At 38.1% G+C, this 16,128-nt stretch overlaps 1 protein-coding gene across 1 annotated transcript; it reads left to right on the forward strand.

Annotated features, from left to right (window-relative positions):
• The first annotated feature begins 7,247 nt into the window (after positions 1–7,247).
• LOC106733475 (glycine cleavage system H protein, mitochondrial-like) lies at positions 7,248–15,006 on the forward strand. The gene is made up of 2 exons (XM_014582830.1): positions 7,248–7,438; positions 14,793–15,006. The coding sequence occupies exons 1-2, from the start codon at positions 7,248–7,250 to the stop codon at positions 15,004–15,006; spliced, it is 405 nt and encodes a 134-aa protein (XP_014438316.1).
• Positions 15,007–16,128: the final 1,122 nt, after the last annotated feature.

Raw genomic sequence — 16,128 nt, forward strand, 5'->3', positions numbered from 1 at the left:
AAACAATTCCCAAATCATCTGTTTAACACAAAATTACATAGACCTAGCAAGGTGATTACTTCAGAGCCAAATGAAAAGTGCCAAGTGTCTAATGAGCATATAAGATAGGCTGTTGTTTTCAGCAAGTAATACATGAACACAGTGACAACGTGGTTCTGGTATCAATGACTAGTTCCTCTTGCATAAACTCAGCTGTCAGGGTATTCCCTGGAAGAAAAAGGCATCTCAGTACAACTCTTGTTTCCATAATGTAGGTCTACCTGCTGCCTCTGTCTACCAACTACATCTTCAGCATCTCAATACCAAACGAATCACTTCTTCTTGTATTAAAGCAGTATGATGACTGTATGCTATCATTAACCTCTGAAATTGCCCAAAGTTCAATTCTTACAGTTTATGCTTTCTGTCACAACCACCAACAGCCCTTGCTTTCTATTTCCGCTTCTTCTAAAACTCTCTTTGTCTGCTTCTAATTACACCAATTAGGAAATCTGTGCAATGCTGGAACCACAGGAGGTATGACAATCCTGAGTAAATTCCTTGGAATGCAAATATTTTACTCATGCCTTGTGCTATGACTGCCATAAGAGGAAATCTGCATTTATCCACAACTTTAAAATCAGAAGCAAATTCATAGATTTTAGAAGCGATTAGAAGATATCTTTCAAATGGTCAAATATTTTCTTTCATTGTGTTCTATCTCGAAGTCCCAGAAGTGGCTAAAGCTAAAATGTAGTCCTTAGAGTTGTTTCAAAATTTCAGATCCACCACGCGTAGATAACATATCAACTTGTTTTCTTCAGAAACGCTTGAGAGCACAAGCAATGTATTAGGTATCACCATTTGTTCAAGACAGATTACCTAACATGTTTTTGAACAACTATTACACAATGAGCAACAATAATATATGTCAGTAGGAGGTTATACAAAGAAATGCAAGATAAGGTTTGTGCTCTCATTATGTTGATAAATTGTTTATGAGGACAAAAAACATTCATGGAAAGGAAACAATGTGAAGGCCAAATGAGAGGTGTCAAGCTTTATATCTACTTAGCACTTTAAAGTGTTCTCATATCCCTTATAACATTTAATTTTCACATGCTAACCTTCAAAAATAGCTAAGTTCATGTTAGCAAAGAAAAAACTGTGATTCAGAGAGGTGAAATTAGCTGCTCAAAGTCATAGTTAATGAACAACAAAGTTGGATTGTGTTTGGGTTCTTCTGAGGCTAAATATAGCTTTTTCTACTATATTGGTTTATTAGTTGAGGTACACTCAGAAAAAAGAGTTGTGCCAAAAAGTATGCTAGAAGGAATTTATTTGGAGGAACTACTGTACCAAGGTGTTGCAAGAGCTTAATGGCCAGGGAAAGGCAAGGCATGCCAGTGATTAGCAGCAGCCAATAACCACTTCGGCTTAGAAGGATGTAGAAATGGCGTGAGGACGTTGCCACAGTTCAGCTGCTCAGAGCCCAATAGAGGGGGTGAGCGCCCTAGGCCAAGAGGTGCCTGGTAGGGCTGAGACCATGAGTGAGGGTTGCTTGGAGGAAACCAGAACCCTATAGGAGTTGGCACCTGAATCAGGTGAGAGGGACTCGGGAGGTGAGGGAGACAACAACAATAACAACAAAAGCAAGACTCCAGGAGCAAAGAATGGACTGTTGATCGAAAGAGTAGGCAGCAACCCTGACCCAAACAGAAGGAACATTTGGGGTGTTAAATCATGGGAAGAAAAATAAAATTCTCTTTTTTATAGCTGAGAAACATAAACAATCTCTGTTGATGTTAAGAAATCACGAGCCAGTCAGTGACATGGAGGTTGAGGTGACAGGATCCCACATAGCCTATTGCACAGTTCGAATCCTGGACCCCAAGGCATGAAAGTCTCTCAAGGCACATGTGCCTCCATTCCAGAGAAGAGAATGGGGAAGGGATTGCTGCATGACCTCATCCTGGGGAATACTTTTTCTTTCCCCTCTCTCTCTACCTGTCTCTCCAGCAAGTGCATGCACACTATAACAAACTACCAAAAGGAAAAAAAGAAAAGAAAGGAAGAAGAAAATAAATTAAAATCTCTAGACACTATGGTTTGGATGGCGATATTTGGGCTTACTGGTTAGAAGCTATGTGAGCTCTGGGCTGGCCATTCTCTTTTTCGTAGGAAATCTTTTCTATACACTCAGATTGTAATTACATCACCCTGTTTGTCTTTTCTGTGAATGTGAGATGGCAGATTCAAGATGATGTTTTAGTGACTCTTCTAGCAGAAGTCATGTCATCTCCAATGTCAGAAGTCAGACAACCAGAGGAGGAGCAGTCCCTGGCTTCCCACTGCCTCCCACTCTCGCTTCCCTCCAGTGGGCCAAACACTGGAGGAAAACCATTTGTTTATTGAGGGAATCTACCAAACATACTTCTCATAAGCCAGCCCTGTGAGATACAGAACATGGCAGAGAAAGGGTAGGACATGGATCTGTGAGTGAACAGGCAAACACCCACTCAGTTTCATGGGAATTGAAAGGAAAAATCAGAGCACTTGGAGTCCAGAGGGAGAAAAGCTTTTTTGTGCTAAGACAAGGATGACTTTCAGGTGAAAGTGAGTCTTGAGTAACTTTTAGAAACATGAAGAGAAGTGGCAAGAATATGAAAGGATTAAAAGTTAGAGAGTTCAAGGGAAAAAATGGTGGATGATAATGAATAGTTCAGGTCCACGAGTAAAAAAGAGTTGGCAGAAATTTTAGGAGCTGTCACAAAAGACTCCAACGGCCTTTAAGACCAGAATTTTTAACATGCCCTAAAACACTTCCCATGACCTGAGCCTGCTTCCCTCTCTAGTTGTTCCCATTTCACACTTTCTTGTGTTCTTTCTGCTTTCTCCTTGCTGGAGCTCCTTTAGTTCCTCAGCTATGACTTAAAGCTTCTCTTTTATTTTTTCAAGCTTACTTCCATCTTTCCCATACCACTCAGGAACCTGATGCATCTAACTTCATATCAAAAGCCATTTCTTCAGGGAGACCTCACCCAACTCCCCAGAATACATAAATTCTCCCAGTTATATAAAAGTATGCTATATTCATAAATGTTATCATCGGTGACATTATAAAATGAATAAAAAAGGATAACAAAGACGAAAGGGTCAAAAATAAGGGACCGGCAAGTGGTGTGGTGGTTAAGGTGCTGGACATTCCCACAGGGCCGACCGTGGTTCGAGTCCTGGACCTGGTGGTTTGCTTTCTCACTTTCTCCTCTCTCTCTCTCTCTCTCTCTCTCTCTCTCTCTCTCTCTCTCTGGTCAAATTAAATGAATGAATGAATAAATGAAATTGAATAAAATAATTTAAAAAAATAATAATTACCACATTTCTTGGACCAAGAGTTGGCACAGCGGTAACAAAAGTGGAACCACATAGACAGGGTCCTCAGTTCAGAGTCCTCCCTATTGAAGGTCCCACACAGTCTCTCTAAAACAAATAGACCAAACAGTAGAAAGGACACAGACACCTGTCTATAAAGCAAGATAAAGCACCATCACTTTGAAAGAAAAAGTTAGGTATGTAAAGTTTAAAAATTAATTAAAAATAAAAAATTAGAGATTAAGTATGTCAATTTTAAAAATTAATTAAAAATAAAAAATTAGAGTAAGGTGAGAAGGGAATGTGAACAGAAATTTCATATAGTGAAAGTATTCCCCAAAATGGTGATGGGCTTCAAGCAACAGTGAGAATGGAGCTTACCATATTTTGTTTCAAAAGAATTTCTTTTCATTAATTTTACTATATGATCAATATATGCTCACTGAGGAAAAGGTCCAAAAATTAAATTAAGGCAAAAAGAAATAAATATAAATACCCATGAAATATCCAAAAGGTAAGGCACAATCATATAGTTGTATCTTTCACAATCACAAAAAATATAATATATCCCATCTTGGGAAATGCCTTCCTGGGTAGCAGTTCGGTATAAAAACACAGTCTTTAGTACAATAAAATTACTTTTTCACAGAGCACCACAGCACAGAAACTCAAATCAAACAATAAAAATAATATGAAATCACTGTGCCCTGTATTTCCTCTCAGAAAAGCAATTATGGGCAATGAAGAAAGTATGAGTGTGGCATGCGCCTTCAGTAATCCATTGTCAAAAATATGTACTAAGTGCCTACAAAGTGCAGTGACCAAGACGTAAAATTTCTACTGTTGTGAGACCTACCAAGCCAGCATGTGAGACTAGAGGTGGGTGTATTCTGAAGCTAGTAAGACAAATCTTCGGGGCCGTTTGCACAGGTCTCTCTGAGATACCTTGTACCAAATATAGCACTCATCATTTTGAATTGTTTTCTTTTAAATAATTATCAAAATTGTGTAAGCTTCAGATCCCACAAAACCTGAATTCCATCCTGGATTAGATAGATAGTGAGTAAATAATACTATACATAAAGATAGAGTTTCAGGTACTGACAAGTGCCCTGCAGAAATTAGAATTAGTTGATTTGATAGAGAAGGACAGTGTTAGTCAAAAAAGAACTTAGGAGCTAAGTCAAAAAAGAACTTAGGAGCTAAGTCCTAAATGAAAATGGCTTAGATGAATCTGGAAGAGCAATGATTAAAAATGTTTAAACATAACTCTGCAAAGAGCTTATTTACACACTTAACATGTGTTAGATAAAAACTGATTCTTGCAATAGAATGATGCTAAATTTACAGGGATTAATTATTGCTGTAGGCTTAACTCTGTGGCACAGTGCTAATGCATTGCTGAAGCCATATTGGATCCATTTGGAAGGTCACAGGTTCTGTTCCCTGGTCAACCCATACACACTGGGCACTTCAGCTCCTGATTTTCACTGGCTGGGAAAGCTGTGGAAGAGATTGCATCATGAGACCCTGCTGAGCATGACTTCCCCTCTCACTCTCTCGCTCTCATTTTCTTGAAAGAAATAAACACAAGAAAATTTAACTAGATGGCCAGCTCCATAACACAGCAGTTAAGCACGACACAAAGGATGCTGGATCCTACATGGATGACCAGGGTTCAAGGTCTGGCTCAGGCTCTTGGAAACTATGCTGTGCACATGTATGCATCCTCAAGATCCCGATGGGAAGGAGAATTAGAGGAAAAAGGACTATGACATGATCAAGGAAGTGATTTCTCTCTCACTCTCTCTTTTTCTCTCTTATGTGTGACATGACCAAGGAAGTGATTTCTCTCTCTCACTCTCTCTTTTTCTCTCTTATGTGGGCATCCTCTGGAATATAAAAAAAGTATAACTCTGCACAAATTGAGCCCTGTTATATTTTGTTTTTCACAAATATGTTAATAGAATCCAAAAAATTGATCTTTTATGAATCAGAGATTTTATAATGAATTAATCAGTATTTTAGGTATTTTTATTCCGATGCCTCATAACACTTCCAGAAACTTTTTTTTTTTCTTTTAGATTTTTGCTATAGGGCACATATGCTTGCCAGAGAGAAAGAGACAGTAAGAAATCACCTCCCCTCCCCCACAGGTGGATGTCCACACTACAATCCCTTCTTCTCCATTCTCCTCTCAGGATTCTGGGCAGGTCTGCACATGCACCCAGCATGATTTTCAAGTCACCAGGTCTGGGACTCAAATCGTGTGGGAGTCCAGCACCTTAACCACCATGCCACCTGCTGGCCCCAACATTTGAATATTTTAAAACCTATGTATTAGCAAATCTACTAAACTAAATTTTAAAAAAAAAAAGTAGAGTCAATGCTCATGTCATCTTTAATCACTTTTATGTTTTCTACTGTAAATGGAAGTCAGAAGTGATTGAGTTCTAAACACCATTTTCAGCTCTAATAGTAATATTAAAATATTAACTATGGTAATTTATAGTCATGCCTGAGTAACATACTTTATATTTTTTTATCATGAAAAAGAGGCACCTTGCTATGCATTAATAGTATTTTCTTCCTTGTGTGTTTGCCTGTAAAATACCTTTGTCCCATGTAAAATGCTGACAGTGCTATGACTAGACTTTTCTGAGTACTGAGTCCGCAAGAAAACACTTATAAAGATGTTTCTTACCTAATATTAACTTCAAAATTCAACACTTTTCAACCTGATATCTATTTGAAATTTATCTGTGTTGCCAGAATCAATTACTTGGGGGGAAAAAAAATGTCTGTCAGAGTCACAGCTAACTCTAGAATTGCAATTTCCTTTTTAATAGAGGACTATGAGGGTTACAGTGATGCCTACAAGAATTAAAGAGGGAAAACAAAAAGAAGAATAAGAGAAAGAAAAAGTCACAGGAAGAAAAGGAGAGGAGGAAGAAATAATGGCGAGACCAATCTCCATAAGAAAGGAGAAGCTTGTGGGTTAGAAGACATCCACTCTCAGTCTTTTTTAGACATGCCTTCTATTGGTGAGCTGAATTTCTGCACATGTTCACTGTTAAGTAGTCAACCCAGCTGCTGTCAATGACAGTCTTGTCCACTGATGTCAATGGCAGTCTTGTTTCTTTTGTTTTCTTCCATGCTACATATTATCTAATTTCCCACAGTTTCCTCTTGCAAAGTAACCAAGTCCCAAGTTCATGATTCAACATCTAGAACTCTTTCAGGTTTTTAAGAATCCCCAGGTCATAAAGTCCTATCTGATTCCTTTCAACCAACTCTGCTCTGATAAACGGTGTTTCTCCCCTTCAACACATCTTGTTTCAGTTATAAGAACATGGCATTTTTTTCATGAGTATCACTAGTGACATACTATTTCTGCAAATGCATTAGCTGTATACTGGGCACATACAACATGTGTGTTTGACACTGTCTACATAAATAAATGATCTTTTGCACAATATTCATTTGCCTCTCATCATCAGAGTTACATAGTCTCCCACGTTTAGGGGAAAAAATTCTAAAATACCATAATATTTTATATCATAATTCTAAATAGTCTATATGTAAATATAGAATAATATAGTAGTTCAATATATCAAGCCTAATAGTTAAAATGTTTGTAACTAAATACTGATCTTGGGTCCCAGAGAAACAGGATGATACAATGCCAAAGGGGAAAATTAAAAGGTACAAAGAAAAAAAATCATTGATTGGAATTAAGAAGATTGTGGCAGTTATGATATGAAGGGAGAGATACAAAAGAGAAAGAGTTAATTTAGCAAGTTAAAAATGTATAAATTGTTTAAAGTATTGACATTTATTTATGCCTTCCATAAGAGAGAGAGAGAAAGATGTGTCCCCAACAGGGTCCTCAGGCCATGATCCACTCCCAGCCTCTGCCAACACAGATCAGGGGCAAGCATGTGCACAGCCTGTACAAGAAAGTCTCCAGATTCAAACTTGGGACTTCCCCACATGGATCCAGCATCGCAGAGCATTATGATACTGCTGCTCCACCAGTTGGCTCCATAAATATTTTGACGTTCGGAAAAATTCACCTTCAACAAAGGTAATGTCTTAGGTTAAAAGCTACTTCTTAGAAATGGATGTGTGCTATGTCATAAGAACCAGACCTTTGTTGGTCCTGCAGTCCTCTGCTATTCAAAATGTGGTCTGAGGACCAGCAGCACCAGCCTCACATGGGAGCTCGTCATGAATGAGAAGTCCTGGGGCCAGCAGGTGGCATGGTGGTTGGAATACTGGAGTCCCACCTTGCTGTCGGCAGTTTGAGTCCCAGATCTGATGGCTTTCTCTCTTTCCTTCTCTCTCTGACTCTCTCTCTGGTGAGTACACATGCCATATAGCAAATTTTAAAAAATAATAATAATACTAAAGACTAAAAATATTAAATAAATAATTGTTTTTAAAAAAAAATGAGGAGTCTTAGGGAGCCAGCAGGTAGTATGGTGGTTAAGGTGCTGGATAACCACATGGCCAATGACAGTTTGAGTCCCGGACCTGGTGGCTTTAAAATCACACCAGGTATGGTACCAGCAGATAGCATAATGGTTACATTGCTAGACTGCCATATAGTGAACCACAGTTCGAGTCCTAGACCTGGCAGCTTAAAATTCACACAGGGTGCTTGTGCATGTGTGCCCAAAATCCTGAGAGGAAAATGAAGACGTGATGGCGGCATGCCCTTCCCCTCTGGGGAGAGGGGAGGTGATTTCTCACTTTGTGTCTCTCTGTCTCTCTCTGTTTCTCCTGCAAGCACATGCACCCTATAGCAAACAATTCTCTCTTAAAAAAAAAAAAAAGTCACTGGGTGCATGTGTACCCAAAATCCCAGGAGGAGAAAAGATTGTGGAGTGGTCATTTCCTCTAAGTGATGATTTCTCACTTTCCCTCTCATTGTCATTCTTCAGCAAGTGCACACACCCTATGTCAGAAACTTTATAAGGAAAAAAAAATAAAGTCCTAGGCTTCACTCTTACCTGCTGGATCAGAGTTATATTTAACAAGATCCTCAGGTGATTTACAAAACATTGCAGTTTACTGCTTCATACTATAGTCTCAGGGATAATCAAATCTGTACATATATTGTTGAGTTGTGAATGTACTTGGAAAACAGATCTGACATAGACTTATGTCTGGTAGCCACACAGCCTAAATTATTTTTACAATATAATTCGGAAATACCATTAAAATTGTTTCACAAGGATGGAACTGATACATAGTAAGTAGACCATAGGAGTTAACAGAGGTCACTTAATTCAGTAACTTGTACATCTACAACTTAGAACACAGAAAGATAAAAAAGAAAAATGTAACTTTTGTTTCGAAAATAAGATCTGAATCTTGATAAGGAACTACTGCTGTTAATAGCAGAGGTGCTGACATTTTCAGATAGAAAAGTGAAATCTCAACTCCTAAAGACACCTGTGAACTTATGACTATATAATTATTACACACTTAAATGTCAAAAGATTAACCTTTTAATTCCTATAGCAATGATTATCTAATTATAAGAGCTATTTACTATTAATTTCCAGAGGGCACATGTGCTCACCAAAAAGACAGTAGAGAGAGAGGGAAGGAACCCCCTAAGAGGGTCTGGTCATGCTGCAATTCTATCTGCTCCATTTCCCCATTTCCCCAGTCTATTGGGATTTGAACATGCTCATGTGTGCCATGGTATTTTTCAAATTGCAAGGGCCACATATTTTTTAAAAGAATTATTTTTAATTTTATTTATTCATTTACTTATTTTATTTTGACCAGAGAGAGATACAGAGAGAGAGAGAAAGTGAGAAAGCAAGCCACCAGGTCCAGGTCTTGAGCCATGGTCAGCCATGTGGGAATGTTCAGCGCCTTAACCACCATACCACCTGCTGGTCCCCAACAAGGGTCACATATTAAAGCCATGATCTTTGGAATCTGGCTCCCTTCACCACTAATTTATGAGGCTGGTTCCATCAAGAGCTATTTATGATGTATGAGACACCATCACATGAATTCCAAGTCTAGTCCTTCTAAAACCCTTTCTAGATGATTCTATATGTTCTAGGAGATTTCACTGGGGCTTTTATCAGGTTTTTCTCTCTTGTTCCTATCCAAATAAGATCTAAAAGATATCTACTCCAGGCCCCAAATATTAAGAGAAAGCCGACAGAAATGAGAAACAATACAATAAAATAGTCCAGTCACTATGCAAAACAGTACAGTGATTCTTCAACAATTTAAATATAGAATTATGGTAGGATCCAACAATTTCACTGCTGGGTATATACCCAAAAGAACTGAAAATAGGATCACGCTGAGACATTGGTAAGCCCATGATCACAGAAGCATTTTTTTTACAATGGCCAAAAGGTAAAAAAAATCCATGTGAATGAATAGATAAATGGAATATAGTATATGCATGTGATAGAATATTATTTGTCCTTATGGAGGAAGGAAATTCTGGCACCTACTACAATATGGATGAAACTTTAGGATCTTGTGCAAAGTGAAATAAGCCAGTCACAGAAAAATAAATACTGTATGATTCTACTTACACGAGGAATGTAGACTAGTCAAATTCATATAAACACAAGGAAGAATGGTTGCCAGGAGCTGGTGGAAGGGAAAATGGGGAGTTTTTTTTAATGGGTATGCAGGTTCAGCTTTGCAGTTCCAAGTATCGGTAGCACAAGATATATGTAGCTAACACATCCAAGCTATACATAAAAACAGTTAAGATGTATATGTTACCATAATTCATTTTTTTTATATTTTGAAGGGGAAAATAAACTAATACAGAAGGGTATGCATGCCTAGATGTTTATTACAACATTATTTACAAGAGCAAACACTAGAAATATTGAGTTGTCAGAAATATCATGACATATTTTTTGTTTTTCTATGCAAAAATGCACCATGACTTTCCTGACGGTCCAATAGAAATAATATTTATCATCAGAGTGGCTGAATGTGTACATTCATGCCACCTAATAATAGTAACTTAATGTGACTTGTTAATCTGGAATGATTCCCATAAAGTATAAAGTGTAACTGAATAAGAAAAGGAAGATAAAGACAACTGTGCATAGGGCCAGTCCTGTAGCCTAGTTATTTAAGGACTTGGATCCCACATGGTCAACCATGGTTCAACTGCCAGTGTTGGCAAGTCTGAGGATGCTCTGGGCACATGTACCTGGAATCCTGGCAGGATATCGGTTTGGAGGAGAGGTGATTAAGGCATTGCCATACTCCATTCAGGGGTGATTTCTCCCTCTCTATTGCTCTTTTTGGTGAATGCATGCACCTTCTGGCAATTAAAAACAAAACAAAACAAAAGATAAAATGAAAGAAAACATGATTATATTTGAAGAAACAAACTATCAAAACGTAGCAAGATTATGATAATTATACTAGTCTCTGTCATTACTGAACATTCACTATATACCAGGTACCTTTCTAAGCCCATGGCACTGAATAATCCATTTAGTCACAACATCCCTGTTAACCACACTTTATAAAGAAGGAAATTAAGTCACTGAGTCACCGAGTCACTTCTCCAAGGTCACACACAAGAGCCAGAACCAAGATGCAAATTCAAGTTGTTGACCTCCAGAAGCACATTTTTAAATGTGTTCATGAGTATGTGTGGATATATCTATTTATATATGATTCTATAGAATACATGGGATTATATGTAATGGATTAGTGTAAGTTCTCTGGAGTAGGAACAGAACACTAAAGTGGTTGAAATTGTAAAGAAATGCAGCCCCATGGCATAGCAGTTTAGTGCTGCGTGTGGAAAGCAGAACTCTCCACGGCCAACCAGAGTTGAAGTCTCAGCCTTCACACTACACACTCCTGCCACCATCCAGTGGAGGAAAGAGGATCACAGCATGACCAGGACCTGCTTTGGGGGTACTCATTCTCTTCCTCTCTCTCACTCTCTTATGAACATCACCTCCAGCACCAAAAAAAATAAAAAGAAATAAGTAAAAAATGTGGGGGGTAGAGCAAGGGGAAAGGAAAATGACCAAAAACACAGGTGACATGACCATGTTTATGTAGCATCACATCTGTGTAAGAGGAAATGTAGAAACTCAAAAAAAGATAAAAACTTTATTCTTCAAATTTATGCAAAAATAGAATAACTATTTATTGACTGGAAATTTTGGCAATGTAAGTTATGAAAATTAGGCTTAGAATTTTTAGACGATATTGTAGATCTCTGTCATTGCCTTATTTTGTTTATTTGAGTACTTAAATAGAAATAAAATATTTGTGACTTTTGTAAATGCTTTATCTCTTGTTTTCAAAAGACTCTGAGATTAGTCCTACCAACATTTTTAAAAATTAACAAGTATGAATCCATAAATAAGTTAAGCTTCATAGTTGAACTTTATTTATTTATTTTGTGGTCATAGGACACATGCACTTGCTGGTGCAGGAAAGAGAGAAGGAAAGCGAGCAATCACCACCACCCCCAGGGGTATGGCCATACTGCAATCTCTTCAATCTCTTCCTGGGCTTTTAGGGACATACACGCATTCATGTTGGCATGATTTTCAAGCCACCAGGTCCAGGATTCGAACCACAGTTAGTCATGTGGGAGTCCATCCCTGTAACTCTTATGTCATAACTATTATGCCACCTGCTGGCCCCAACACCATGCCTTTTAAACTGTATCTTAAAAAGATTATATTACATAGCAGAATTTAGGAACTGCTTACCTACAATGTAACTTCTCTTAACCTTGCAAAATCATCTGAAATCCCTCTTGGAAGAAAACAATATAATGGATAAATGGAATGATAGAAATTTTAACTTTTTAAAATTGTTTTACTTTCTTTTCTTTAGTTCACCAAATTATATTCTCATATTTAATACTTTACCATGTACAATATATTGACACTAGAAAACCAAATATGACCCCAACCTAGGGTTTTCAATTATCCTTTTAAAAATAAGAAGTGTGCTCATATAAGTCAGGTATTGATTAACAGTATCACAACACCTGATTTTAATCTGTGAGTTTTACATTACTTACAAACTAATCTATCTAAAACTATTTTTATGGTAATATCTACTTTATTCCTTTTGTGTTGGTATCAAGCTTTAATGCATCAAAGTACTGAAAAAGTCCAAAAAAGAAAATCAGCTAAGACTCCTAGAAAACACTGCTCTGGTCCAATCATTAACACTCTCGCAATAATCAATATTTAACACATACATGAGATTTACTTAATATCTATGTTTAAGGTATTCTGTATGGGCCAGGAGTATATTAAAACAGATAATAAACTGTACATAAGCTGCTCAAGGTGTTTATAATCTATTAGGTTGTCAGAAAAGTCTTGACTTATTTTTCTGTTTCCCTATGCAGAAATGTATGACTTTCCTGACAACCCAATAGTGACACAGGAGTATTGGGTGATCAGACTCAACACTCATGCTAGTTCTTGTCCTATGTTCATGAAGAATTAGAGATACAAACAGAGAGGAGTGTAAAGCAGAGTTTATTAGGTAATGAGAAAAGGCTTCCAATGTAGTGAAAGGGGTTTTTACCTAGCAGTCTGATCAATGGGCTGGCTTTTTGATAAGGAAGTGGGTATTAGTAAATTGTGACATGGTAATCTGAGTGATTAATTATCTTATTATTTGTGGGGTCAGCAGACCATAGCATTCCGTACTTCTGGTTAGAATACAGTTACTAAATAGAAAATGTTGCCCTTAGCTATCATTGCTTTGAGTCCCATCTCAGCCTGATTTTGGCTGTGAAAACTTAGCCACACTGACTCCATCTTAGATCTTTACTCTGTCTATGTGCACAATATCCTAATCTCCTGCAGTATTAGTGATGAGTCATAAATTCTTTAGAGATATATAAAAGGAGTATATATTGTACTTTAAACAAACCTTAGAGGGAAAACATAGAGACTTCATTAAAAGAAAAACATAGTTACTTCCTTTTGAGGTCCTTATCCTATCTACCTATAAGTGGGGTCTAACCCCTATCTCAAGAGTCAGGGAATCAGAAAATCTACAGTGTCTGAAATATGCTTAAAGAAATAGGAATAAAAAGAAAGGAAAGATTTTGCAAGCTGGACAAAGGGATCATTTCTACAATGAGCTGCCTTTCTTACAGGTTTGACATTTGCTTTAAAAGGCTTTTATTGTACCAGAACCTAGCCAATGGTTAAAGAATCCAGATTCCATTTGGCCAATCACAGTTCAAATCCAAGTCCCTGTGGTTTGAAAAACACATTGGGTACATGTACATGTATGCCCCAAATGCCAACATGAGACCACATCCCATTGTGGGGTGCTTTCTCTGTCTCTCTGGAAAGCAGCAAGCACCCACACGCTCTGTTAATCTAAAAAAAAAAGGAAAAAGAAAAGAAAAGAAAAAAATCAGATCTTATTGCTGTGCTTCCTAGAGACTAAAGCTCACTTTTAAGACTGTCATGATATTTCTGTTTTGAATCTCATGGGTTTCCATACCATCATTCAATGATGCTATGGCTTAAACATGTCCCCTTTAAAATTCACATTTAAATTTAATCCTCTTTGTTGCGTTGTGGTGGTATTAGAGCTGGAGCCATTAGGAGGTGATTAAGCTTTGAGGGCTCCACCATTATAAATGGCTTGCCACCCACATGAAAGGACTCAAAGTTACAGGGAGTGCTCTCTTGACCTTCTGCCTTACACCAAGTAAGGATCAAGCAACAAGCCGCCATCTTGGAAGCAAAGAGCAGCTTCCATCAGGCACTGATGCCAATGTCTTAATCTTATATAATACTTCCAACCTTCAGAACCTTAAGAAATAAAATTAGGGGAACCAGCAGACAGCACAATGATTATGTCACTGGACTCTCATGTAGTTGACTACAGTTTGTGTCCCAGACCAGCAGCTTAAAACTCACACTGGGCCCGTGTGTGTGCATGCCCAAAATCCCAGGAGGATAATGGAGGAGAAAGGACTGTGGAGTGGCCATCCCCTCAGGGGGTGAATTTTCACTTTCTGTCTCTCTGTTTCTCTCTCTGGCAAGTGCACATGCCCTATAGCAAAAATCTCTATTTAAAAAAAAAAAAAACTATTTAAAAAATAAATAAAATTAGGTTCATTAGAAATTATCAGTCTAGCCCCCTACCTGGGCAGATGGGGGCAGTGCCTTGACCCTTGGCACCCCTGCAAGCATGGCCCTGCAAGTGGCACTGAACAAGCAGAGACCTGCAGCCTGTGTATGGCCAGAACCCTGGCAGCTGAGGTCAGGTGCCTTCCAGATGCTGTGCACAGACCAGCTTTGCTGCGGGAGCCTAAATCCACAGAGAAACATAAAGGGATAAGAACAGAAAATGGTATGGGAATTGTGGGAATTAGCAATTTTGCACGTCAAGCTTTGGGGAGGTGTTTATTGTAGTCTGCCTGAAGTTGGGACACAACTGAGCAAACAAGTTGAGTTTGGTGCTTTGAAGGCTATGAAAGTTGCTAGTGATCTCTATTCTCTGTCAGAAGTCACTGAAAATAATGAAGGTCTTGCACAAAATTCAGAACTTGTCAACAAATCTTATTCTGAAGAGGGTTGGCTGATCAAGATGACACTGAGTAACCCTTCAGAACTAGATGAACGATGAGTGAAGAAGTGTGTGAGAAGTAAAACCCTTAAATAAAGTAGTGTAAAACAGCTTAATCCAGCCTACTTGTCTGAAATTAGTGGTTGATAGAAGACTTAAAATAGCAACTTTTAGCAACACCAATGGACAAGGAAACTACTCTGAACACTACTACTGAAAAGAAATACCCCTTAACTTTCCAATGATCATATTTTTATGAATACAAAATGCATCTCTTTCACAATATTCTGTCATTCTTAGACTAGACTCAAGTATTTCAAATTCCTGAAATCATCTGTGATAAAAACTAGTCCTAAAAATTAGAAAATCAGTGATAGCACTGTTACCCTTAGATAACACTGTGTCTTGCTTATATCCATCCCTAGATATGGGTCAGAATACTTCATTTTCTTTCCATTGGAAATAACTGGGAGTGGAGAAAAGTTTTTGTTAGTTGTGTAGAGTTGAGGAACAGTACTATTTTTGTTTTGCAATATACTGCATTTGCTGGTGCTATTTTGAACAGTTGAAGCAACAGCTTCACAGCAAAATAAGAAATAATAAAATAAAAAACTATTTAAAAAATAAATAAAATTAGGTTCATTAGAAATTATCAGTCTAGCCCCCTACCTGGGCAGATGGGGGCAGTGCCTTGACCCTTGGCACCCCTGCAAGCATGGCCCTGCAAGTGGCACTGAACAAGCAGAGACCTGCAGCCTGTGTATGGCCAGAACCCTGGCAGCTGAGGTCAGGTGCCTTCCAGATGCTGTGCACAGACCAGCTTTGCTGCGGGAGCCTAAATCCACAGAGAAACATAAAGGGATAAGAACAGAAAATGGTATGGGAATCGTGGGAATTAGCAATTTTGCACGTCAAGCTTTGGGGAGGTGTTTATTGTAGTCTGCCTGAAGTTGGGACACAACTGAGCAAACAAGATGAGTTTGGTGCTTTGAAAACTATGAAAGTTGCTAGTGATCTCTATTCTCTGTCAGAAGTCACTGAAAATAATGAAGGTCTTGCACAAAATTCAGAACTTGTCAACAAATCTTATTCTGAAGAGGGTTGGCTGATCAAGATGACACTGAGTAACCCTTCAGAACTAGATGAACGATGAGTGAAGAAGTGTGTGAGAAGTAAAACCCT

This window comes from Tupaia chinensis, unplaced genomic scaffold (genome assembly GCF_000334495.1).
Source record: "Tupaia chinensis unplaced genomic scaffold, TupChi_1.0 Scaffold143836_1, whole genome shotgun sequence".
NCBI lineage: Eukaryota > Metazoa > Chordata > Mammalia > Scandentia > Tupaiidae > Tupaia > Tupaia belangeri.

Bases quoted from the DNA above. Each gene is read 5' to 3' on its own strand.
- LOC106733475 (XM_014582830.1), top strand. From the start codon at position 7,248: ATGATCCACTCCCAGCCTCTGCCAACACAGATCAGGGGCAAGCATGTG. The intron at 7,439-14,792 runs GTAATGTCTTAG...TGTTTATTGTAG, and splicing joins AAAATTCACCTTCAACAAAG to TCTGCCTGAAGTTGGGACAC.